The sequence below is a fragment of the Macaca fascicularis genome, chromosome X (assembly GCF_037993035.2).
Source record: "Macaca fascicularis isolate 582-1 chromosome X, T2T-MFA8v1.1".
NCBI classification, from domain to species: domain Eukaryota; kingdom Metazoa; phylum Chordata; class Mammalia; order Primates; family Cercopithecidae; genus Macaca; species Macaca fascicularis.
In genome coordinates this window covers 130,729,030-130,755,641 of record NC_088395.1, presented here as the reverse complement: position 1 = coordinate 130,755,641, position 26,612 = coordinate 130,729,030, and the positions used below count along the sequence as shown (strand labels likewise).

Genomic DNA, 26,612 nt, shown 5'->3' with positions numbered 1-26,612 from the left:
CCAGACATATGACATTTTTTAAAAATGAGGCAGAGATAGATTTGCCAATGTTTTATATTGTCAAGTAAGAATATTTTTAAAAGAACTCACTATAATATACTATTCCTACCGCTACCATAATTTCATAAATGAGGGATAACTTAATAGCAGAAAAGAAAAAATAGCCTGTTTTAAGAAATGATGGCAAGCAATCGAACCCTGACAATCAGAGTGAGATAGACTAACACCAAAGTCTTTATCTCTGTCACTCTGTAGAAAACAGAGAAACCTTTCTAAGGAACTTAATACAGGTTTGTAGATCTGCAGTTTGGGAGCCTTTGATCCTTGTACCTTCAGGCAGTAGCTCATGTAAATCACCCTTGGACAGATGAGAAGATTATTTTAAAGTTCTCCAAAAGAGACATTTAGACATCCTCCCTTGGAAGTGTCTGTCATGATATAATTCCCATAGAGCTGAACTATATTTCTTTGACCATAGTATGTCAATTTTCTCTTCCCAGAGGGAGAGTGAGAGAGAGAGAGAGAGAGGGAGAGAGAGACTGATGACTCTTCTCTGCCCAAGAGACCCTCATATATTTAAATAATTAACTCATTTGTGTTGGACTTTACTGGAAAGCAAGGAATGTGGATGGGTTCATATTTCCTCAGTAAATGGGAAATTATTGTAAAGACACACAAGAAAATAAGAAAGTACAAGAAATACCATCAGTAGCCTCACAAGCAGGCCTCAAACTTATAGCCTTGTTCAGGACGCATTGCATTTCTAGAAGGTCAGCGTCTGCTCCATCAACTTAAACCCAGTTCAAGTTTTTTCCAAGTCCACTGATTCCCACAGTGGTGACTCAGCCATACTTAAGACTGACTTCATCTCTCCTCCTGCCATACTAACTACCTTCCTTCTCTCTTTCAGCTCTTCACATTCTATGTGGTCTGCTAACTTGCAGTGTATCTTGCATTCAGGTTCCTCTTAGAGAAAATATTGTATTGTGTCAGCCATTTACTGTACAGTCCAGGACACCCTTGTAAGGCAGAACTTTAGCATTAGGCTACCATGAAAGTTGCTGACCAGCCTACAGAGTCCTGCTTAATCGCTATTCTATTAGTGTAGTGGTTATGAGAACAGCTCTGGAGCCAGCCTCCTTCCCTGGGTTCAAATCATTCCTTCTCTACTTGCGAGCTATGTGACATTGGATAAATTACTTAATCTCCAAATGCCACAGTTTCTCCATCTATAAAGTGATTATCATAAAGATTATGTTACTCATAGGTTTGTTATGATATGATGATTAAATGAGGTGAGTAACATAAAGTGCTTGGCACATCGTAAGCATTCAACAAATGTCAGTTGCTGGTATTGCTTTTTTTCAGTTTTGTTGTGGCCAGGGTACTGTGATCACATAGTATAAAGCATGGAGTCTATGCAGGTATTTGTTGCCTCAGCTTCTCTAAGAATGGTGTTGTGAGTATAACAGGCAGGCACTTTGTGCTATTTACTCTCCATTTCCCCTCCCTGCCCACCCCACCCCTCCGCCCCCCACAAACACACACACATAATCTCTTTTCTGTCCTTCTCTGTGCTCTGAGAGGCTGGTTTCCATGGACTGCTTTCCCTGAACTCCTTGCTCTTTAACTTCCCACTTGATTTGCTGAATGAGTGGCACCATCTGGAGACTGTAGAACGAGAACAAGGTCAGGGTATTTATCCCTCTTCCTGCTTTACTGCAGACTACATTAGACAATAGCAGCTCCTGTCTAGTAGCGCCTCCTCCAAATCCCCATGCTCTATCTTGCCTTCTGTATCATCACTCCCTCCTCTTCCCCCTACAAGCCCGGAAAGTTTACCAGTTATGCCAGTGCTTAGGTGGCTCTCCCTTCCTTGATAATTCTCTTAACTCTGCCCATGCCTTAATTCAAACTCTCTGCAGTGAACATTTACAAGTGCGACATCTCATTCTTGCTGAGACCCTCACCGAATCATACTCAAAGTCTCTAATTCTCTTCTCCATATTATCCTACAGCATTTCCTTCACTAGGCAGATAATCCAAAATTCCTCTAATTTTTCTCTATAGGTCCTTATTTTCCAATTATTTTAATTAATTTATCTTTAAACTTTTATTTTAGGTTCATGGGTATGTGTGTAGGCTTGTTATATAGGTAAATTCGTGTCACAGGGTTTATGGTACAGATTGTTTTGGCACCCATTTACTAAGCCTAGTACCCAGTAGTCATTTTTTCTGCTCCTTTCCCTCCTCCCAGCCTCCACCCTTAAATAGGCCCCAGTGTCTGTTGTTCCCCTCTTTGTGTCCATGAGTTGTCATCATTTAGCTCCCACTTATAAGAGAGAACATGCGGTATTTGGTTTTCTGTTTCTGTGTTAGTTTGCTAAGGATAATAACCTCCAGCTCCATCCATGTTTCCGCGAAAGACACGATGTCATTCTTTTTTATGGCTGTACAGTATTCCATGGTATATAAGTACCACATCTTTTTTATCCAATCTGTCATTGATGGGTATTTAGGGTGATTCCATGTCTTTGCTATTGTGAATAGTGCTGCAATGAACATTTGTGTGCATGTGTCTTTATGGTAGAATGGTTTATATTCCTATCCAAAAAAATAGGATTTCTGGGTTGAATGGCAATTCTGTTTTTAGGTCTTTCAGGAATTGACACACTGCTTTCCACAATGGCTGAACTAATTTATGCTCCCACCAACAGTGTTTAATTGTTCCCTTTTCTCTACAACCTCGCCAGCATCTATTATTTTTTGACTTTTTTAAAATTTGCATTTCTCTAATGATGGGTGATATTGAGTTTTTTTAATATGCTATTGGCCACATATATGTCTTCTTTTGAAAAGCATCTGTTCGTGCCCTTTGCCTACTTTTTAATAGGGTTGTTAATTTTTTTCTTATTAATTTGTTTAAGTTCCTTATAGATGCTGGATATTAGACATTTGTTAGATGCATAGTTTGCAAGTATTTTCTCCTATTCTTTAGGTTATCTGTTTACTCTGTTGATAGTTTCTTTTGCTGTGCATAAGCTCTTGAATTTTATTAGATCCCGTTTGTCAATTTTTGCTTTTGTTGTGATTGCTTTTGGTGTCTTCCTCATGAAATCTTTGTCTGTTGCTATGTCCAAAATGGTATTACCTCAGTTGTCTTCCAGGGTTTTTATAGTTTTGGGTTTTACACCTACCTAAGTCTTTAATCCATCTTGAGTTGATTTGTGTATATGGTGTAAGTAAGGGGTCCAGTTTCAATCTTCTGTATATGGCTAGCCAGTTATTGCAGCACTGTTTTTTGAATAGGGAGTCCTTTCCCTGTTGCTTGTTTTTGTCAGCTTTGTTGAAGATCAGGTGGTTGTAGATGTGTGACCTTATTTCTGGGCTCTCTATTCTGTTCCATTGGTCTGTGTGTCTGTTTTTATACCAGTACCATGCTGTTTTAGTCACTGTAACACTGTAGTATAGTTTGAAGTTGAGTAATGTGAGGCCTCCAGCTTTTTTTCTTTTAGTTTAGGATTGCCTTGGCTATTTAGCCTTTTTTTGTGGTTCCATATGAATTTTAGAGTATATTTTTTCTAATTTTGTGAAGAATGTCATTGGTAGTTTGATAGAAATAGCATTGAATCTGTAAATTGCTTTCGGTGGTATGGTCATTTTTACGATATTGATGCTTCTTATCCATGAGCATAGAATGTTTTTCTGTTTGTTAATGTTATCTCAGATTTATCTGAGCAGTGTTTTATAATTCTCTTTGAGAGATTTTTCACCTCCCTGGTTAACCGTATTCCTAGGTATTTTATTCTTCTTGTGAGTATTGTGAATGAAAGTGTGTTCCTGATTTGGCTCTCAGCTTGGTTGTTATTGGTATATGGGAATGCTAGTGATTTTTGTACATTGATTTTGTATCCTGAAACTTTGCTGAAGCTATCAGCTAAAGGAGCTTTGGGGCCAAATCTATGGGGATTTCTAGATATAGAATCATGTTATTTGCTAACAGGATAGTTTGACTTCCTGTCTTCCTATTTGGATGCCCTTTATTTCTTTTTCTTGCTGTATTCCTCTGGCCAGGACTTCCAATGCCATGTTGAATAGGACTGATGAGAGAGGGCATCCAGTTTTCAAGAGGAATGCTTCCAGGTTTTGCCCATTCAGTAAGATGTTGGCTATAGGTTTGTCATGGATGGCTCTTACTATTTTGAGCTATGTTCCTTCAATATCTAGTTTGTAATAGAGAGTTTTTAACATGAATGCATGTTGAATTTTATCAAAGCTGTTTATGCATCTATTGAGATAATCAAGTGGTTTTTTTCTCTAGTTCCGTTTATGTGATGAATCACATTTATTAATTTGAGTATGTTGAACCAACTTTACATCCCAGGGATGAAGTATACTTGATCATAGTGGATTAGCTTTTTGAAGTGCTGCTGGATTCAGTTTGCAAGTATTTTTTTTTAAGGATTTTTGCATCAATATTCATCAGGGATATTGACCTGAAGTTTTCTTTTCTGTTGTGTCTCTGCCAGGTTTTGGTATCAGGATGATGCTGGCCTCATAGAATGAGTTGGCGGGGAGGAGTCCCTCCTCAATTTTTTGGAATAATTCTGCTGGGAATGGTACCAGCTGTTCTTTGTACATCTGCTAGAATTTTGCTATGAATCCACCTGGTCCTGGGTTTTTTTTTTGTTGGTTGGTTGGTTGATTGGTAGGCTATTTATTACTGATTCCGTTTCAGAGCTCATTATTGGTCTGTTTGGGGAATCAATTTCTTCCTGGTTCAATCTTGGGAGGATGTATGTGTCCATGAGTTTATTAATCTCTTCCTAGGTGTTCATAGTATTTTCTGATGGTTATTTACATTTCTGTGGAGTCAGTGGTAATATCCCCTTTGTTGTTTCTAGTTGTGTTTATTTGGACCTTCTCTCTTTTCTTCTTTATTAATCTAGCTAGTGGCCTATCTTACTAATTTTTCAAAAAACCAACACCTGAATTTGTTGATCTTTTAAATAGTTTTTCATATTTTCTAATTCTTTATGATCATCCTTAGACCCCAGCTAGGTTTTGAGGGGTTGTTTTTGGTTTTGTTTTTTGCTTTTTTTCTAAAATCATGACACTTAGAAATTTACCCAGTCCTCTCATGAAGAACTGACCAGTACAGCATCTAGTAGTCATTTCTTGCTAGGGTTCACATAAATGCAGCTCAACTTCATTTTTTTTAAATAACAGGCTTATTGAGGTATAATTCATAGACCATAAAGTTCACTCACTTAAAGTGTACAATTCATTGGTTTTTAGTATTTTCACAAGGTTATACAACTACCACCAATATCTAATTCCAGAACATTTTCATCATCACTCCACGAAGTAGCCCCATACACATTGGCAGTCACTCCCAACTCCTCCCTCCCCCAAGTCCTAGAATCTGCTCATCTCCATTTTGTCTATATGGATTTATCTGTTCTGGATATTTGAAACACATGGAATCATACAATATGTGGTCTTTTGTGTCTGGCTTGCTTTTCGTGGCATAATGTTTTCAAAAGATCCATATTCTGACAATGGTAAAACTTCTGAACAGTTGGTAGAATGAAGTTGGAGAATCTACTGCTCTGAAGATGGATTGTGAGCTCTGTAAGAACACAGTAGATGATAAATAGTTCAGATAATAAATGAATGGAAACAAATAGGATCAAATATGCAACCATTGAGCTGATACCTTAATATTTATGATTAAATCTAAATAAACAAAGAAGGAAATGGAAATGTCTATTTGTACTCCTGGTGATATTTTATAATCACTTAACTGATATGGGAAGAAATAGACTCAATTTTGCACCAGCAACAGTGCTGTATCTGACACTTTTCAGATTTGCTTCAAATTCAGAAATACTAGTATAGCTATTTGGTAGGCAGAATAATAGCCACCCCCACAAAGATGTCCATCCTTGGAAACTATGAATATGTTATGTTGCATGCCAAAAGAGAATTAAGCTTATAGATGAAATTAAGATTGTTAACTTCTGATTTGAGATTGGAGATTATTCTGGTCTATCTGGGTAGGCTCAATTTGTCATAAGGGTCCTTATAAGTAGAGAAGGGAACGGAAGGGGAGGTCAGAGTTACATGAGGATATAACTATGGAAGAAAGGCACAGAGAAATGCAACATTGCTGGCTTTGAAGATGAGGGAAGAGAGCCACAGACTACGGCATGTAAGCAGCTACTAGAAGCTGGAAAAGGCAAAGAAATGGATTTTCCCTTAGAGCCTCTGGAAAGGAACTCAGCCCTACTGACACCTTGATTTTTGCTCAGTGAGACCCATTTGAGAATTCTGACCTCCATAACTGCAAGATGGTTTTTCTTGTTTGAAGCTTTAAGTGTTTGGTAATTTGTTACAGCAGAGATTGGAAACTAATATAAGATATGATCGGCATTCATGCAGTCCAGTTAGAGCAAGGATTTTGGTTAAAACTGTGACTAGAAATGTCTCCCACTCTTTTTCCTCCCATGCCAGTTAAATATGAATCTCTGGTCCACTCACTTCTCGGTGATGGAGAAAGAAGGGTTCAGGTTTAAACAAGCTGAATTTAAAGTGATGGTGAATATCTAAATTAATTTGAAATGTGGGACTCTTGTTTTCCATGTAGCTCGGCTGTTGGGAATTGGTATAATCTCTAAGGGCTAGAATATCACAGGAGAAGAATAGAGTGTTGAGGGACAGCGAAAATGAGAAAAGAAGTGCTTGAGATCCTAGGATATACCACCATTTTTTTAAGGAAACAGACTTTGCAACTGAAGGGATAATACCAGAGTGAGTAAATTAAAAACAGGGGTTGTATGAACCCCTTCCTTGGAGAAGTATCAATGGTAACTGATAAGATTGATTAATCCAAGTACAGTATTGATCAAGTAGAAGAAGACTAAAATCATCCCCAGGGTTCCAGTACAAAAGCCACAATCACTAGTTCATCCGGCTTAAAGATTTTGTTGTCTGATATACAGACAAGCCTCCCCTGCTAAAAACTCCATGTGAGCGTTTTAAATAATTTGGACTTAGTGCTTTATTCTTTGATTCTAAATAAAGTACGATGTCTGGAAATCATTGTATTTTATTTAGTTTCTTTCCCAACTCTGCTGCTTGCAAAACAATGTAAAAAAAAAAAATCATTACTGTTAAGTTCACAGGGCTGTTAAAATTCTAGAGATGGCTTATTTAATTTGACAAACTGGCTTGTTCAGGGGCTCTGATCTGCATCCATTATGTGAATTTTGTCAAAATAATTCCCGATGTCTGCCTGTGTCTGCGTACATTATCAATATGTAATAATGTATTCTGCCTCGTCTTTATTTTAATTAAATTATATTGCAGCAGTTTGGAGTCCTGGAAGTTCAGGAAATCAGCCATCCACTGTTAGTAGCTCTGCCATAAACAGTTCTATTTTTCTTCAAGGTTATTGGCAACAACAATTGCATAATTATTTAGTACAGTAGTTTGGCAACAAAGAATGGTGTTTCTGGGAGGACTACACTTCCTAAAGGTTCACGACACATAGGAGTCTGTCTAAATTGTGTTAGAGAGAAACAGGGGAACATTAATAGTAATAGGTGCTAAGCTATGGTTGCTTTGTGCACACAAAACATTCCTGAAAGCGATGCTTTAGCATTCATAAATTTCCCTTCAGTAAAACCTAAGCAGGTTGGGCAGCCACAAAAATAGCATCCACTGAATATTTTAATAACAAATGGGTAGTGCTTTACAATTTGCAAACTACTTTCACATACATTATTCTCATTTTAATCCTTATAACATTCCTGCCTGGTAGGCATGGCAGAATTAGTATGATCTTCATGTTGCAGAGGGGAGGGTCAGAAAGAAAAGTAACTGGCTTAGAGTCCTGTACAGAGCAGGGATTCAAACTCGGGTCTCCCAGTCCTGAGTTCTGTATGCCTTTCAATGCTGCCTCTCCTCACTAAAGTAACCAACCCACCTTACCGAGTACCCAATTCAACGCCCCAGTGGTTTTCTGTCAGAGAAGCTAACAGATATAATAATCTTTCATCATTTCTCCCCACTCATGAATTCATAATCGTTAACTGAGAGCAGGGCTGTTTTATCCATTCAACTGTATAGGCACAGTGCCAAGGATATGAGTTTTTCAAGGACCTACAAAATGTTTGCTACCTAAAAAACAAGTTTATTGTCACCAGAAGATGAAAAGGAAATGTGAAAATCAACATTAATAAAGGTTTAAATAAGTGTCTGAAAAATGGAGCATCATGTCAGCTTGTGAACTACAACTCAATTTTCATCCTTACATATGAAATATGTTTAATGTAGGATATAAGTTGTATACATTTTAATATATCTTATAAGATATAAGATAGCATTTCCAAAAGTGAGAGTTCCTACCAAGGTTTTCAAATGGCCTTCACTAATACTTTCATAAGCAAGTGGTCTTGTGCCCATTTCAAACTGCTGGTCACGCCCATTAGTAGATTGTGAAATCTATTTGGTGAGTCAATCAGCACTTTTGTTTTGAAAAATTAAATAGAATGTGATGGAATATAATAGAACCGAAGTGAGCAGAATTAAATAGAACATACCAGAATGTGATGCTGCAAAGACAGTATTGTCTTGGAAAATTTTGTTTCGTGTGTGTGTGTGTGTGTGTGTGTGTGTGTGTGTGTGTGTATCTCCCCATGTGGATGCTGGGTCACAATTAATAAATTGTGTTTCTTATCATGAATTTCAGACCTGAAAGTTTGAAAGCCATTGGTAAGATGATAAGCCCAGAAACAGAAAAATTAAATGACTTATCAAACCATGTGACTTATTTTCCAGATCAGCATTTATGACTGTTCTTGTCTTCTGGTCCCCTCTATCAACCCATATCAGAGGGGACTACGGAGGTATCCTTTCAACATTGGGTGACCACATAATTTATCATTCAAACCAGATCCTTTTGAGAGTAAAAGGAGATACTGTTAATAATTACATCAAGAAAACAACATAACCAAGCACCATTTTTGGCCATTTGGGTTACATGGCACTTCTACTTCAAGGTTACCCTAGCTTCCAGTCCTTGTCCCTTAAATTCTGAACAAATAAAAAGTTATTTATTTAGCACTACTGAATTGTGGGTCTTCCCCCTTAATAGCTGTTATCTAGCATAGAAGATGAAAACATTTGCCTATGAGTTGCTGGGTGTGAGCTCTGGCTCTGCCATTTACTAGCCATGGAACCTTGGACTTAATAACTTCATTTCTTTGAGTCTCTATGATATCTATCAAACTGGAGTAAATGTAGTTTCCTCATGAGTTTTTGAGTCTTCAAATTAGATCATATGCACAAAAACATATTTAATTGTTATGTATTATACAAATGCAAGGCATATTATTTTGTGGTAATTATTAGGGAGACCATTGATAAAAATTCCAGAAAGTAGGCTGGGCGCGGTGGCTCATGCCTGTAATCCCAGCACTCTGGGAGGCCAAGGCGGGTAGATGACCTAAGGTCAGGAGTTCAAGACCAGCCTGGCCAACATGGTGAAACCCCGTCTCTACTAAAAATAATAATAATTTAAAAAATAGCCAGGAGTGGTGGTGCATGCCTGTAACCCCAGCTACTCGGGAGGCTGAGGCAGAAGAATCGCTTAAACCTGGGAGGCGGAGGTTACAATGAGCTGTGATCACACCACTGCACTCCAGCCTGGGCAACAAGAGTGAAACTCTGTCTAAAAAATGAAAAAATGAAAAAATTCCAGAAAGTAGGTAATCCTTCAAGGTGTGGCTTCTCTCACATGAAAAATTATCCTGCCCTGTATAATATTCAGTATATCTCCAGTGCTTCACAGATCACCTGCCTGGCACATAGAGCAGCTTGGTGAAGGTTTGCTGCATCATTGAATAACAGCACCTCACTTTCCATCACAATATTGAATCCCTTTTAATCAATCACATTGTTTCAAAGGATAGCCAGTCCATTTTCAAGGTGAGTCTATTTCCAAAACCCCTTCCTTCCCCCAAAATATGCCTAAATACTGCTAGGGGATAGTAATCTTACAATTTTTTACTGGGTAGGGACAGGGAAGGTTGTTGTTCTTCACTTGTTTTTGATGCACTGGAGAGAAACTGACTCTCTAGCCACCCTGACCTTCTTTAAATTTCTCAAAGCTACCAAGTCTCAAGGCCTTCCACACATGCCACTCTCTCTGCCTAGAATGCCCTTCCCTATAAAGGTAAACCTCTTCTTGGTAAAGAGGCTTTTCCTTGCCTCCACAGTTCAACACAAATTTCCTGGTTGCACTCTCTCATAATGCTCAGCATTTTCCCATCATAACCTTTATTACAATGTGTGTGTGTGTGTGTGTGTATTTGTTTTACTTTTATATTTGTTCTTCCCACTAGAATATAACCTCCGCTGGGGGAAGGGATGCTGTCTTGTTCAACCTCATATCCCCAGTGCCCCACAAACTGCCTGTCAACGAGAGGTACCCATGAAATATTGCATATTTGTTGAATGACCGAACAAAGAAATGAATACCGACAGAGGATCAGGGTGATCCCTTAGCCTTGCCTATGTAATGGAAAGGTGGGTCTGCCCAGAGAGAGGAGAGCAGTGCCCAAGTACACAAAGGCACTCACAAATGTTTTTCATGAGCCAGTGTATCACTCTGCCTTTGGTGGCAATATAGGTTATCCATGTTGGCTTTTATACAGCTAGACTTGGACAAAGCAGCCAGAAAAAAAAATCTCGTAATATTAGGTTTTACTGTATGTAACCTCTTGGCAAAAGTGTTGCATAGCTATCTCACTCTTGGATTATTTTAATTTCCTACCTGTACTTTCTCTTCATTCAACTACCTCACTCTAACACTATCATGTTTAACCCTTTTTTTTGTAAATAGGTAGGTTAAAGATCTTAAGTAAGGGATTGCCAAACCAAATCCAGTGATTCACTGAAAGGATAATACATCATGTCCATGTAAAGTTTATTTTAGGACAAGAAAAATGGTTCAACATTGGGAAATCTATTGCTATAATTCACTGTCTTAACAGATTAAAGGGGAAAACTATGTGAATATGTCTGTAAGTGCCGAAAAGACACTTGATGAAAATTCAACACCTGATTCTGACACTCTTAGTAAGCTAGGAATAATAGATAAACAAAGCATTTCAGGCCACTGGGCAGTGTGTCAAATTGAGGAGCCTCTGGGCTCATCTTATCCTACGATAAATCACTAGAGAATAGGGAAAGATAGAAGAATCTCTGAGAGCAGGTACTTGTTTTAAATAGATAGCATTTTGTCTACATAGTATTGGTCTGTTGTTGCCATGGCCTTCATTTGGTTCTTTAGGTTTTTTGTCTTTTGCTGTTGTTTTTGTTTTTGCATTTATCTTGTATTTTAAAATAATAGAAAATATTTACTGTTATATTCAATAATTCCTTTTGGAGAAGAAGATTTTAATCTTGTCACTAAGTACCTTTTAAATATCATGAAATTATTTTTAGATGTTCCCTGAGTTCATGAAGGTAACATGTAAATTTCTCACATTGACTATCAGACTACTTTTAATTATATATTGCCTTCATAAATGCAACCATTATAAATTCTGAAGCCTTAGCCTGAAGCTGTTGAAAGTCATCTGCTTAATCTTGTCATATTTCACACATCAGCTTCACTGCATGGCACCTTTACCTTGGCTACTTAATGTCAATCTCCTATCCTAGCCCTTATAGATGAATGTCACAGTAGCTAAACTAGGTTATCAGAGACGCCGTGACCCTCAGCCTTCTTGCCATCCCCATGTCATACAAATGCTGCTGCTCTGATAAGCAGAATGAACATTCAGTCATTTTTCCAATGTCAAATGGCTTTGGAGGAGCAAGCTACAATTTTTTACTCAGTCTTCTTTACAAGCCAGTGTAATATTTGCAAGATGACTAACAGTGAAGTCAGAGGTGCAGTCCTGTGACCAGAGGATAGAATCTTCTGCAAAAGTAACAAGACTATCTTGACAATTAGTGACTCTTGGTTATTGAACATTCCGTTAATATCTCTGTGTGGAGGTGGAGGAGAGAATACAGGAAGGCAGAAATCCATATGGAATTAGAAGAGTCACAAGGGAGGTGATCACATGGCTCAGAGAAAGTATTATTCCATAATAATTACTCTCTCTCGACTGCCTTCTCAATATATGCACACCAGCATGAACCCATTATGCTAATCCCTGGGAAGTGTAGTCCAGGACCCCTTATCCACTTATTCCTGCTCACTGCGAGTCTAGTCTACTTTCTATAGCTTCTCTGCGATGTTGATGAATTTTCTTTTTCCTTTCTATTACACTCTTCTCCCTAGTCCCTACTCCAGAGTGCTAGAGACTGAATCTGTGCCCTGTACCATGCTATGTTGATGATCAGACGTGATAGACAACAGGCTGCCTAGGAAATGGTAGTGGTCCACTGTGCTTATTTAGCTGAGGCTCAGCTGTCATAGTGTCAGGCAGAGCATAGTGTCAAGACAGCGTTTTCAGTGCCAGCTCCAGTATAACCTTTTTTCCCCTATATTTAATTATATGAAAAAAGTAGGCATTTAGTACATTATAGTCTGCTTCTATGACAGAAAGTCTAGGATTAGTTGCTATTGTATTTGCTAGTTCTTGTGAGCTTGGAGAGAAGCTCCATGGGGTGAAACATTTGCCTTCTCATAAGCTGATTGCAAGTTCCAGGATTATGTTAAAGTGGGCTGCTGTCAGAAAGAAACTTTGCCTTGTTACCCTGAGCAAGGAACCACATATGAAAATACCCCGACACACAGCTATTCTCATTAAAGTCAGCTGGAAATTTTGGACAAGTCTTAAATATAAATTATAACTTCATTAGCTCATAGAGCTTTCTTGGGGGAAAGTAAATCTAATAAAAATTAGAGGGAACTTAGTAAGTGGTTGCCTTGTTGCTATTTGCTGTGACTGGGGAAAAAAAGTAATATAATTGTGAGGTTTGCAGCCAATGCACTTTTTTGTTGTGGACTGGAGAGCAATTCAGAGAGCAGATAGGAGGAGGTGAAAAGAATACGTATGTCTCATTACCTGAGAACTCCTTAATTGATGCTTTATGTAAGCATTTCCTGCTGCAGAGTTGGGAGGATCTTTAACTGTTACTGAGAGAGAAAAAGCAGGCTCCAAACCACCATCACAGGTCACCAGGGCACACTACTTATTTGCAAAACTGCACAATCACCTTCCGGAGGAGGGATTCTAGGAGAGCTCACCAGACTTACAATGTACAGAAGGCAGATCCAGTAATTGCCAGGAGCACTGTGGGGAAGGAGATGATGGCTTTAAGGGAACTTGTAATTATTGTCATTGTGATTATTTATTAATCAAGACTTTTAAATGTTGGCAGGAGAAGCAGAAGCTGTGTTATCCTACACACCAACATGGCCCTCAGTGTGCTCTCTAACCACCTGATTTTTCCAGCATAAGATTCAGTGTTCTATTTGGCTTTGGGGTTTGATCCTCAACCAGAAGTTATCAAATGTAATCTAGAAAGAATGCAATTTACAGTGTTAGTACTAAAGAAGGATTAAAAGGATTGTCTACTACAGTTGTCTTTGATCTGAGATCTTTATTTGGACTTCAGAAAGTCAGTGAACTGCCTAAAGTTATATACAAAATTTTGTATGCATATGCATTTTTCTAGGAAGAATGTCCATAACTTTAATTAGATTCACAACAAAGTATTCCCTGACCCAAAAGCATCTAAGAACCACCAATTCTAGTCACTCCCTCCCACTATGCTACCAGTGAAAAGCCCAACTCCAGAGATGGAGAATAACTTGCCTGAGCCCACACAGCTAGTTAATGATAGACCTGAGAGTTGAAGTCTTTTCTGACTCTTGGTCCAAAACCAACTCTTTGCACTTTACCAGAGTTGTTTTTGCAAGTAGAAGGGCTGTATGAGATATCAGGGAGACTGTAGACAGTATTGATTTGTACCGTAAGTGTAACTTGAACTAGATTATCTTTGAGATTCCTTTCCCCTCTGAGAGTCTATTTCCACTGTTAATAGAGAACAGCATTGGCAGAGATGATTAGTTTCATCCCCCGCCCCCCGTCCATTGGCCTCCTTTGCTAATAATGCTTGGTTGAGGATAATATTAAAATGAGTCTGCATTTCATGAGTCTTTACCAGCTGATGGCTAATAGAAGGGCATCCCCGCCAGGAATGGCTACATAATTTGCAGGTCCCAGTGAAATGAAAAGGAAAATACAGAGCCCCTTGTTTAAAAAGTATTACAAATGTCAAGACAGTGACTGGAGAGCATTAAACCAAGTGTGGAGCCCTCCTAAACATGGGTCATACCCATGAAGATGGACCTGATCCCTATTATAAGTTTTGGTAGAGTGGAGGACAAAAAGAAGCCTGCCTGCAATTTAAAATTGGCCACAAATGATCCACAAACTCAGAGAGTTGGGTATTTGTGATTACAGGGACTTTTGGCTTGTCTGTGAATGTGCTCACACACACATGCACATGAACACACAAATCAGTTTGACTAAAATTACCATCTTTTCCCTTCACCTAATGCCAAAAACCAAAACTAGTTGACTTTATTTTTTCACTTTTGGACCTATGGTTTGGCATTGTTTAAGCACCCATTTTCATTTCCAGTTTTCATAACCAAATAACAAAGGAAGGACTGAGCTCTTCAGGGGCATCTAAAGAGTCAGGTAGAGGCAGGTACTCGAAAGCAATGGCAGACCACAGACCAACAGGGGCTATTTTAAGCTGCCAGAAAGGAGGCAAGTCGCTTCAGGATATGCAGTATAATGAGCCAGTGTTCTCAGGCTTAGAACATTATGAGGATAGAAAGCATTGTAAATTTAAGAATCAGAAATCTGGAGTTCCAACAGGTAAGCAGGTTTACCAAAAGGGAAAATGGCTAGGACTTGGTATACTTGAGCTATACATAGTTCAGTAGCGCAAAGACACTCAAGCTACCACATTCTGCATTTCCCATTTCAGTGGCATACCAGGGTTCCAAGTTTAATGCACAACATCTGTGCTGCATAGCAGTTGAAGCCAAATGTTGGGTGATGTCCCATTGGTTAGTTATATGCGGAAACCAAAACATAATGTGCACAAAGTGGAATTTACACTTGCATCACTCTAAGCAAACTTAGTCTTCTCAGCAAACCAAAAGCCAGTTACCACAGGAAAACATAAATTAGGCAAATCCATTTTTATTAGTTTCATATGTAGTTGTTTGCTGTATAAGTGACCTAGTACTCCAAAGGCAGCTTCCTGAGTGCATTTTTCACTATAGTGGTAAAAAACTAGCCCTACCTGCTCTTCTCCTACAAAGGTGGTGAGAAATTATACTACCACAGCTTAATCCTGCAGAAAGTGACTCTCTTCAGTTTTACAGCATAGCCTCCAACCCAAAAGCCCAAAATAAAGCTTGATGTCCATAAACATATGGTACCGACCTAATAAGAGCATTTATTTACTCACTCCTTCTTATATTTATCCAATATGCACTGATCGCTTTTAAGTGACCAATGCTATGCTAGATGCAAGTTGTACTGTGCTAGGTGAAAGAAATTTGCAGTCAAATTTCAACTCTAATCAGAATTCAGTAGCCAATGTAATATCCACAGAATTGTCAACTAGTATAAACATGAAGCAAATATTTTACAATTTTCTAATGTGCTGTTAACTCTTTGTCTGCAGTATCTGTGGGATATGAATATGAAACATGCCCTGACTTTATTCTCTGGGAGCAAAGGACAGTCGTTTTACAAGGTTTTGAGATGGATGCTTCTAACCTAGGAGGCTGGTCTTTGAATAAGCATCACATTTTGAATCCTCAAAGTGGTAAGTAGCTTTTTAAATTTTTATTAATACTACTTTCACTTTCCTAATGCTGTATAATACATATTCATTGCAGAAAATTTGGAAAGTACAAGATAAAAATTACTTGTAAGAATACTCACGCCTGTAATCCCAGCGCTTTGGGAGGCCGAGGCGGGCGGATCACAAGGTCAGGAGATCGAGACCACGGTGAAACCCCGTCTCTACTAAAAATACAAAAAATTAGCCGGGCGCGGTTGTGGGCGCCTGTAGTCCCAGCTACTCGGGAGGCTGAGGCAGGAGAATGGCGTCAACCCGGGAGGCGGAGCTTGCAGTGAGCCGAGATCGCGCCACTGCACTCCAGCCTGGGCGACAGAGCGAGACTCCGTCTCAAAAAAAAAATAAAAAAAATAAAAATAAAAAAAAAGACTACTACTTAGAGATGACCGCATTAGTACATTTCCTTTCAAATGTAATAATTCTATTTTGAATTACTCTTAGTGTGGTAAGAATGACAACACTCTCATCTTAATCTGTCCCTTCTTTGGACCACTCTCCCTGCTCTTCTCCTTGTTTGCAATTTAAATGTTAAATAAATCAGGAGAAGGGAGCAGAGGTGGCCCCTGAGTTTGTGCTTTTCCCAGACAAACTGAGTTTGCTACCCTGGTTATAACTCCTTCATCCAAGTTCCTTCACCTCCTGTTGTATCTTAGTGGGAAACCCGTCACTGGTGTTTTCATATAGCTTTCCTCTGAACGTCTACTGTGGAATCATATCCCTTTTCATCTAAAGAGACAGATTCTGAACAAGCTATAGTAGGACATGTACTTTGGGTAATTTTTCCAGAATTGGGGATCAGAATGTGTTGAGGCCCCTACACACTTCCATCCAGCCATCCTTGTATCCATCTTAACTTTGTGGAACAGGTGGCTGAGGCCAGGCGATCTTATAAGGCCATGAACTGACCAAAGCTAAGAGATCCATTTTATAATCACACCCATGATATCACTTCATCTGTACCATAGTCAAATCAGCTATGTCAACGAGCCCCACAGGCTGAGAAATTTTGAATGGCAAAGCTAACCAGATTTACTTCAACCATAGAAAGAGACCGCCTACTACAGTCTCAATGTGGGACTCTGAAGGTGAATGAGTCTATTGCTGTATGCCCCATTATACCTCTTTCCCCTCCTTCAAGGAAGATTCTGAATTCCATATCAAACAGTTTATTTTTTTAAGAGCAAAGATTCAGGATGAGATATAAAATGTCAACTTTTTTTTCTGTTGTCAAAAGGAAAGCCACAGTTTTAAAAGTACAAAAATGAAAGGGCAGATGCCACTTATTAAATTATTAGGTTTTTTGTTTTGATTTGAAAGAGTTTGACATTTTAAGCAGCCGTTTCTTTTCCACTCACTTTTATTGGCTTGTATGGATTGTCTCTTTGAAATGCCTGTCATTGACATTAAACACAAAGTGGGAAATGACCTCAATCGAGCCAGCCCCCAGCTGTGTGCTCCCAGTCTTGTATCCTCTTACCATTTGCTTCACACAGACTTGAAACATTCAGAACAGAAGGGAGTCATTCAGAAAGTTGGCTTTGGGGCCCCCCTGATTTCCGCAAATGTGTTATCTCCACCCCTAATTCACCAGTAATTAGATTTTAGGTAATAGGCATCAAGTTATTTCTGAGAATTTTTAACAGCTTTATTGAAGTATAATTTATACATCATAAAATTTACCCATTATAAGTATACACTTCAATGATCTTTAGTAAATTTGTAGTTGTGCAACCATCACCACAACCCAGTTTTAGAATATTTTTATCACCCCCAAAAGATTGTGTGTGCTCATTCACAGCCCCACTAAATCTGCTTTGTGTTTCTACCTTTCTGAGAAATTTATTCTGAGAAAGAAGCCTTCCTTTGGATAGGTTTTTAAAAAGGAACATTTGTTCATTTTATCATCTCATTTGTAGACGCGTATTTCCAACCAAGAACTCATCACACTTGCCAGGAAACAGATCTGAAGCCAGCTCTGCTGCTGCCTTTCAGCCTGACCTTGGACACGAAAACCTCTCTTGGGATGTTTTCGAAGTCTAAATCCCACCCACAAAGGCAGTTTTAGAGGCAGGAATGATAAGTGTGACGGAGCAGCTTTGGGAAGACCAATTTAGAAAGCAATGCTCTTTCCCCCTCGGGTCAGACAGTCTTTTCTGACTGATTAAGGCAAGAGCAACGTCTCTCCAAATTCCCCCACTCCACTTCTCTCTGGGAAAAACGTAACTCTTTAGGCATCCTGCTTTTTTGATCAGAGACAGATAGCAGATTAAAAACAAGAATCTATCTTCCCCCAGTTTCCTCTCACTAGTTAAAAAGACACCTGTAATTAGACTGGATGTCTGCTGCCATTCTATTCCTCAGTTTTCTTTGGCTCCAAAATCATTATGCAATGGGTAGTTTCTAGCAGGCAGTGTTTTCAGACCTTTTGTCATTTCCGTTGCTGCAATTATATTACCTGACAATTAACCATTGGTTGTGGAGAATTGTTTCCCAAATATTAGACCTGGTATATAAAGATGGTTCTGATTTTCACTGAGATAAAAGCACCAGAAACTTGTGGTTTTCAACATTATTCCTTTTAAGTACATCTTCTTAGTGATTATAAAGAGGGTATATTCATTCATTTTAAGAAAACTCAGTTCTTTAAAATTATAAGAAAGTTGTGCATATCTGTTACAGAACTAAGCTATTTGTTTGCTATATCTTTTCTCAAACATATCCCCTAGGGTTTCCTGCCAGTTGAGTGTCTAAAATTATCAAAAAGAACAATCTAGGGCACTAACTGGGTATTGTCATCTGTCTCAAAATTGGTAAAGAATTTCTTTTAACTTATCCTCCAAAATAAGCCAGTAGTTTGCCGACAAATGGTTTTACTGGGAGGAGAAGTAAATATCCATTGATCACACTGGCATACCTCCCAGTTTGTGTTTATATCCACTCAGTCAAGTACTGAGAGAAATATGTGTTGTGTCTCTTTGTTGTTCATAAATCTGAAAAATGGTTTCTTCCTTGAAATCAGCATAAAGCACCACCCACTGGCTTTCAAGGAGATTTTTTATTTCAGACATATTTATAAACATCAAAAGAAGTTCTGAACAAAGTAGCAAGAGGGTATGACTAGTATGTTTAAAAGTGTGCTTACCTTATTATACAGTGGACTTGGCTTTTTGGCAAAGAAAAGGAAAACTTTGAAGATAAAATGTGCAGTAGGCCCCATTCAGTGGGGTTTCGTTAACTGTAAATAAAACGCCCAATCCTTAGCAGGAAGTTGGCCTTCACATAAATAATGTGTGTTGTCCTAGGATCATTTGATTCCCTTTTCAAAATGAGCATGTGTGGCAGAAGAAACTGGAAAGGAGGCAGCAGTAATTGATCAAGATTTCTAGGAACATAAACAAAATATTTTCAAAGCAACATTTTGCAAAAGAATTGATATTAAATCATGGTTGCTAGATGGTATGCCCTGGTTCCGTGTAATGGAAGGTTAAACAGATTCTTGAAACAACAAAAACACCCTTCAAAATGATCTATTTTTCCAGGGCAATACAAAAGGGGATTGCCTATTTTTGTTTTGATTGCTTCAGCTTTAAACAGGAATGGTAATTTCAGTACACGGGCACTTTAGTACCTTGCATGAAAGCCAGACATCAATTGTTGAGATGTAATCAGAAAGTACATTGCCTTATGTTTTATTTCCTTTAATCATTCTTCTTCTTTGATGGAGTGTTGGGCTTTCTAATAGAAAAGGGGAGTTTTAGAATTGCAGGCTTAGAAGAATGGTTTAGAATAGCCATCTTTAGTTTTAAAATTGCCAGGAGGCTGGTAATAACATGTCATTTTGAGGGTAATTGTTAACTATACCATTATATTGATATTTTAAAAATGGAGATCTACCTGTGAAAATAGATGTTAATAGCAAATCTGGTATTTCCAAGCCAATAATTGGAAAGATTTTTGAATGATATACACTACAGTGCATTGCTGAAATACTGACATGCTAAACAGCGGTTTCCTCATTTATTAAAGAACATATCATAGTCTCGTTTGTAGAATATTCTGTTAGCAATCATCAAGAGATTTCTCTTCAATGGTGTTGTACAACTGTCATTCCAGTTCTCATTCACCTCCTCCTAATTTATTTGAATTACAATACTGACCACACTGCAACTAAATGTTTTTTGGGAAATGAAATTCAGTCCTGTTAATCTTACTTAATTAACTATTCTAAATCTTAAGAAAGGTCTCTACTACCTAATAAAGTTATTAATAAAATAATAAGAAAGTAGTGATCCTCAAGAAATCTCACAGTTCTGCAATAAAAGACCAATTTGTTAGGGCATAAACTCACAGCTGCTCCTGCAAATCATATGTTGGAAAAGTAGCCAGAAATCGCCCTGGAAGGAAAAGTAAAAATACTTAAATTTGAAATCCAAATACTATATGACGGATGGGATTTCTGTTTGCTGGAAGGCTCTTTCCAACCATGTATTGCCACCATGGTATTGTAGCATGTTTTACCCACTTGTTTATTTTTGCCAGCAATGTTCCTACCTCAGAGTGATCAATAGTTTCTATGGTAGGACTGTGGTACCAAAAGTTGGAAGAAAAATAAGGAGACATTTCAGGAAATGTTTAGGGAGAATAACAGGCAATGCAAGGAGATAGACAGCAGGGGGAAAGGGAGAAAAAAATAAGGCTTAACCATATAACTGCATTCATTCATTTGCTATCAGTGACTTCAGTCTGACACATGGGCATGCCTTCCCACAACATGGATGTTTCACCTGCCCTGGCTCATTCTGGGCTGACTTGAGCTATTTAGCACAGCAGTACTTATTCCTTGGATTTTCTGCCCAGGCTCAGCAGGCTTGCAAAATCATTGGAATTTAGACAAGGAAACTATGAGAAACTCAAAGCCTATTTTCAACATTTACTGAGCACTTATAATGATTTGGCCACAGGGATTGGCACTAAAATACAGAAAGGAGTAAGAAAGAGGATCTGCCTTCAAGGAGCTCATTCATGTTCTAATGAGAAAGACAGAGAAGTAATAAAAACTGTATCACACAATGTGATAAATGTTGTAACAGAGCTATGGAAAACAAACTATGGGCACACAGAGGAGGGAGTAACTGACTCTGCCTTGATGGAGCATTGAGGAAAACTTGAGCTGAGCTTTAAAGGATGAATAGAACTTCCCCAAGCAGACACGATGAGGAAGGCATTCAAGATAAAGATAATAGCATGGACAAAAACATAGAGGAATGGAAGTAGGTGAAAGTAACCATAAGTAGTTTGTTCTGGCTAGATCTCAGGATATAGATGAAAGCATGATGAGAGGGGAGACTGAAGAAGTAGTCAAGGGCCAAATCATGAAGGACTTTGTATGTCTTAACAATAAGGAATGTGCCCTTTATCCTAAAGGGATATGGAGCTATTGAAAGGTATTAAGCCACAGACTGAAATAATCTCTATGGCAGGAGTGGGGACGAAGATCTGGAAATGGGTATGCATGGAGACCAAGAGACCAAGAAGTTAAGAAAAACTAAACTAATGTGGGAATAGTGAAGAAGAAACTGGTTTCAACACATTTTAAGGGATAGACTCAATGGGAGTTAATGATTAATCAGGTTTCAAGAATGGGGGGAAAGAAGAGCCATGGTGATATCTAGATTTCCAATTTAGGTAATTGTATGCATGGTACGACCACTCACAAGATGATTAGGGAACACAAGAGGAAGAGCGGCGTTTGGGAGGGGTTGCAGAAAAATAGTGAGTTCAGTTTTTATATGTTTGAGTCTGAGGTAATTATGGGGGGTCCAAGTAAAAAGGTCTAGAAGGAAATTGCATGTCAGTTAAGAACTCTCTGGATGGGAGAAAGTTTCAGCATATAGAAATGGGAGTTAAAGCTGTGGGTATGGATGAGATTGCCCACACAGAATGTCTGCAAAGCATTTTCATAAGTCAGTATCTCTATTTCCTGCACTGATGATAGTGTGATATGGTCCAAAAGAGTGGAAAATTCAAGTTTCTTTCATATATCTTTGAAGTACATTCTAGCAGTAGGATTTCTTTTCTTTTCACAGAAGTAGATTACCTTCCTGATTGTGTTTTGCTAAGGTTAATATTAAAATTGACTGATATTCTCTTTTCAGGAACCGGTTTCATAGTGAGGGTAATTTGAAGTCAGACAGGTATGTGCTAGGCATCAGAAAAGAGTCAGCCAGTTATGGAAATGTAGCCACAGATGATTCACAGAGCCCAGAGTGAATAGGTCATTAAAAGTTAGTCATCAAATGCTTTATTGAGTCATTTAGAATCAACATTATAAGGACTGGTTGCATTACCCTACTTCACAGGTGGACAAACTGAGGCAAAGTATTATGCTACTATTTGTTGTGGTTATGCAATTAAACAAAACTGAGGAAAGTGTGTGTTTCATTCTCAGGTTCTCTTATGCCAGGCCAAAGCTCCTTCCTGCTTTGAATGATGAAAAGTAAATTAAAATATTGCACAGATTATTTTGCGGTAATTGCTTTTCTTAAATTCTCTTTTTGTTTTCCTTGAATCTAGGAATCATACATAAAGGGAATGGAGAAAATATGTTCATTTCCCAGCAACCCCCAGTCATATCAACCATAATGGGTAATGGACACCAAAGGAGTGTAGCCTGCACCAATTGCAATGGCCCAGCCCACAACAACAAACTCTTTGCTCCTGTCGCCTTAGCTTCTGGCCCTGATGGCAGTGTGTATGTTGGCGACTTCAATTTTGTAAGGAGAATATTTCCCTCGGGGAACTCCGTTAGTATTTTGGAATTGAGGTAAGTCTTCTCTAATCTCTATATATTTGCTTAGCAGATAAAGCAAAAAGCAAGATAACATGAAAAGACAAAGCATTGCCAGAAGAAGCAGAAAATGCAGTTGCCCCTATTGTAGCACTGAGTTAAGATGCAGGAATAGGGACAAAGGTCAACGTGCCCACTCTTCCTACTTGAAGGATCCTTTGAGCACTACTTTGGAGAACCAGGAAGTGTTAACATCCCTGTATGTATGTCCTTCCCTGTATACAGTGCTGACACTGACATGGATCTCAATACTTCCAAGCACTCAAGTAAGTCACTCACTCACTGCTGGCCACTGTGAAGACTCATCAAAACTATTCCATTCTAGTTGGGAGAGATACTGTCTGATCCAAAAGGCTAAACTTCGTAAGTTTTTATTTCCAATCTTTGGAAATGGTCATTTCATAAACAAGAAAATGGAAATCTGGTTTTCATGGCATGATAAAGAAGGAAGAACTGGTTCTTTACCCTTAAAAGCCCTACCCCATGATAATTAAAGCACTTATCTTAGATTTTCTCACACGGTTTAATAATTTTCTTGAGAGTACAAAGTATTTTGACACCTTTTGTAAGGAATTCGTAGCTTTTAGTATTCCATATCCTGAAGTTCCACAAAGATTATGACTAAATTGACTGTGGCTTAATTCGCTTATTTCTTCCCTTTCTGAGATTATAAGACACAAGTGTGTATCTTCTGGAGTTATAGAATAGGGAAGCTTCAACTCCCATCTCCTTAAGAATACACAAACCTGTTTCCTTTCCCCTGGGTAAACTGGTAGAGCCTTCTTTCTAATTAGTTATGATAGCTGTATTCCCTACACATGCGTCTGGAACATTTGGCTTAAAGTTTCTCTATGTTCCAGAAGATCTAGATGCTATCCTATGAACTATTCCATAAAACAGTTTTTTCTTCAGGCTTCTCCTCAATGACCTGACAAATAGTGATCAAATATAGTGACTGGAGAGCAGAGACATTGATAGAGCAACTCGTATGTACATGGCATCATCAAAGCCAATTAAAACACATGAGAAGTCTTGGGTCATTTTCATTTAACACTTACTTTCACACAAGCATGTAAATTTGAATACATAAGGGCATTTCTCAAAAATTTTCAGATTATCATGCTTGTTATGGAATATACCTCCGTTTTCTAATACTGAATTTTTCCCTCACACCTAGCTGGGGAAATCTTCTGGTCCTAAGCCCCATCCACTTTTCACATTAATTCACTCCAGTTTTAATACATTTCTTAATTATAATAGCAAAGGCTGTCATAGGGAAGAAAGCTGTTAAATCCCTTAGCTAATGAAAAAATAGACTGTAAAGTTAAGACTTTATAACAAAGACAAAGCACTTTTAGAGAGTCTAGAGAGGTACTAATTCATAGTACCCTACCCTAATCAAGTGTTCATGTACCTCAGGATGTTACACCTCATGGCGACTTGTCATTTCTAGCAGCACATCTCTTTGGGCACCTACTTACTGGAAAGTCAACAGGAAGGCCCAGATGGTTGGTTGCATGCCTGGATGTGGAAATGATTTATACAACAGTCCACATTGTTTTCAAAACCCTAGGGATGCTCTATCTACATAATGCCAAATATGGATGGGAGCACTGAACAATTCATTCAACATGTGAATGTTTCCAGTCATCCAGACTGTCAGGTAGACAGAGACCTTGTCTTGCTGAGTCTACATAGTTAACCCTATAAAGCCTGTATAGCTAACCCCTATATAGCTAACTCCTCAAAGGAAAAACAGTAAAATTATCTACAAAAACAAAACAAAAAATTATATTAATATTTTTTAAACTCTAGCTAAATTTAGTCCTTTTCTTTGTAATTTAAATGTAAATCTACCTAAAGTGGAACAATTGTCATTCATTGATGAGATTCTCTCTTGGTCAAGGATCCTTAACAGTTTACAGATTTGCATTTTAGTCCAAAGTACCTTATGACCTTCAACACAAAGCCATTCGAAGTATAAAATAGAATAACTTGGACCCTGATTGCAAACTGATTTTCTCAGTATAAAGAAAAATTAGTTTCTGACAGTTTGAAGTACTATCCAATGCCTCTATTCATTCTTATTCCATGACACTGTTTTGTCTTATTGTCTCAGCTCTTCACTTAGGCATGCACACACTTTGAATTCACGCATCAAGGCTCTCTCGCTTAGCTTGAGAGCTTTTCTCAAGCTAACCGGCTTTTCTGAGTTGAGATCCTTTTGAGTAGTTCTTCTTAACATTTTTTTATTAGTGTTAGATTCCTTTGAGAATCTACTGAAGGCTATGGACCCCCCTCCTTAGGAAAAACAAAATAACACAAAATGGCATATATGATTTAAGGGATTGCATTTTTTTCCCTTCCTTAGAGTTCCCTACCTCCCACTGCCCCACCAGCAACCAGTCCCTGTAGATGAAGCCCTTTTATAGACTCATGTTTAATATCCCCTGCATTAGGTTCAAGGAGAAAAGGCAATTATTTCTTCTCTATTCCAACACTCCTGTGATTGGCCATCAAAGAAATAAGCTAATTGAATATACATGACCATTTTGATCTAATTGACAGGTAACTCCCTAACTGTTTGACTATAGTCAAAACCATCAAACCAGTTTATGTCAGCACATATTAGCTGTCATTAGCTGTCATGTTTACTCAGAAACTAATATAGTTCTTATTAGATTCACTTTTTTTAAAAAAAAAAAAAAAAAAGCATCTATCCTGATCAGTTGCCTATATGTGTACTGTACATTGTACATATAATTTGTGGATGTATATATTTGCTTTATAAATTTTCCAAATTTAAACTTCCTGCGGAGAAATAAGTTGATTTAATAAGGCTGTGCTATCTTAAGAACCATAATGGTCATTGATTCTACTGTATTTAGATAAAAACCTCACTTTGTACCAGTTTTTTTCTTAAGATCAGTTAATTTAATTGCTCTGTGCACTATGCAAATTAGTCACTTTTCTTGGTTGAGTCATCTGATTCCTGGAAACACAGACTAATATAGCCATTATGTTATTAGTTGTATTTAAAATTGTGAATGGAGAAGCAATATTGTCAACAGATGATTATAGAATGGGATAGAAAGCCTTATAGATTTTGATCCTGTCAGGTTATTCATTATGTAAATGATCTACTGTGTTCTCTAGTAGTTCTCTTCCCTATCTATAAAATTGACTTCAGGTTTATACTTGAACATCCTCTTACATGACACATACAATTTAACCTGTTTAGAGATCCACAGATGTGTAGCTCTCAGCCCAAAGTTTGATGACATTTTGGGAGGACGTATAGTTTGCCCCTAATGGATGCCCTTCTAGATCCTTTTGTTTCATATTGGACCACACCAAACAATTCCAGATGTCCTTGGAAGTTTGAAGATTGGAAGACTGTAGACATTTTCTGCCTCAGCCCTATTGATCTGAACTCTTTCCAATTGAAACATCTGACCTCAAAAATAACTTCATTTTCATTGGTTGCCAGTCATTTATTTCCTCTAGCTAGTCCCCCATTGGTAGAACAAGGAGGAAAAGGAAAAGTCAGCAATATCACTATCATTAGAAATCTGCCAAGAGAAACAATATTATTTCTTATTATTTAAGTATATAGTACCCCTTTGCCTGTTTCCTGCAGATTTCATTCATATGTATACATCTTAAGGCTTCTTTCCAGTGGGAGATCGAGGTAAGATAATAAAGAAGGAAAGCTTTTAAGATCATACAGTTAAACCTCTGTCACTTTAAAAATATATCCCTTGAAAAAATTTTTAAGATAGATTCACTTCTAGGTGGGACAGTTTAGGTGTTGGTTTCACTAGGGATTTGCTCCTTGTATTTATAT

The 26,612-nt window shown here is 38.1% G+C and overlaps 1 protein-coding gene across 3 annotated transcripts in view; it reads left to right on the top strand.

Annotated features, from left to right (window-relative positions):
* The window catches only part of TENM1 (teneurin transmembrane protein 1), an 845,979-nt gene that overhangs the window by 700,966 nt on the left and 118,401 nt on the right, over nucleotides 1-26,612 (top strand). For all 3 annotated transcript variants that reach the window (XM_015443786.4, XM_065538348.2, XM_065538349.2), the window contains 2 exons: nucleotides 15,739-15,882; nucleotides 22,492-22,741. In XM_015443786.4, coding sequence (XP_015299272.2) covers nucleotides 15,739-15,882; nucleotides 22,492-22,741 — 394 coding nt within the window. The remainder of the gene's footprint in view (nucleotides 1-15,738; nucleotides 15,883-22,491; nucleotides 22,742-26,612) is intronic.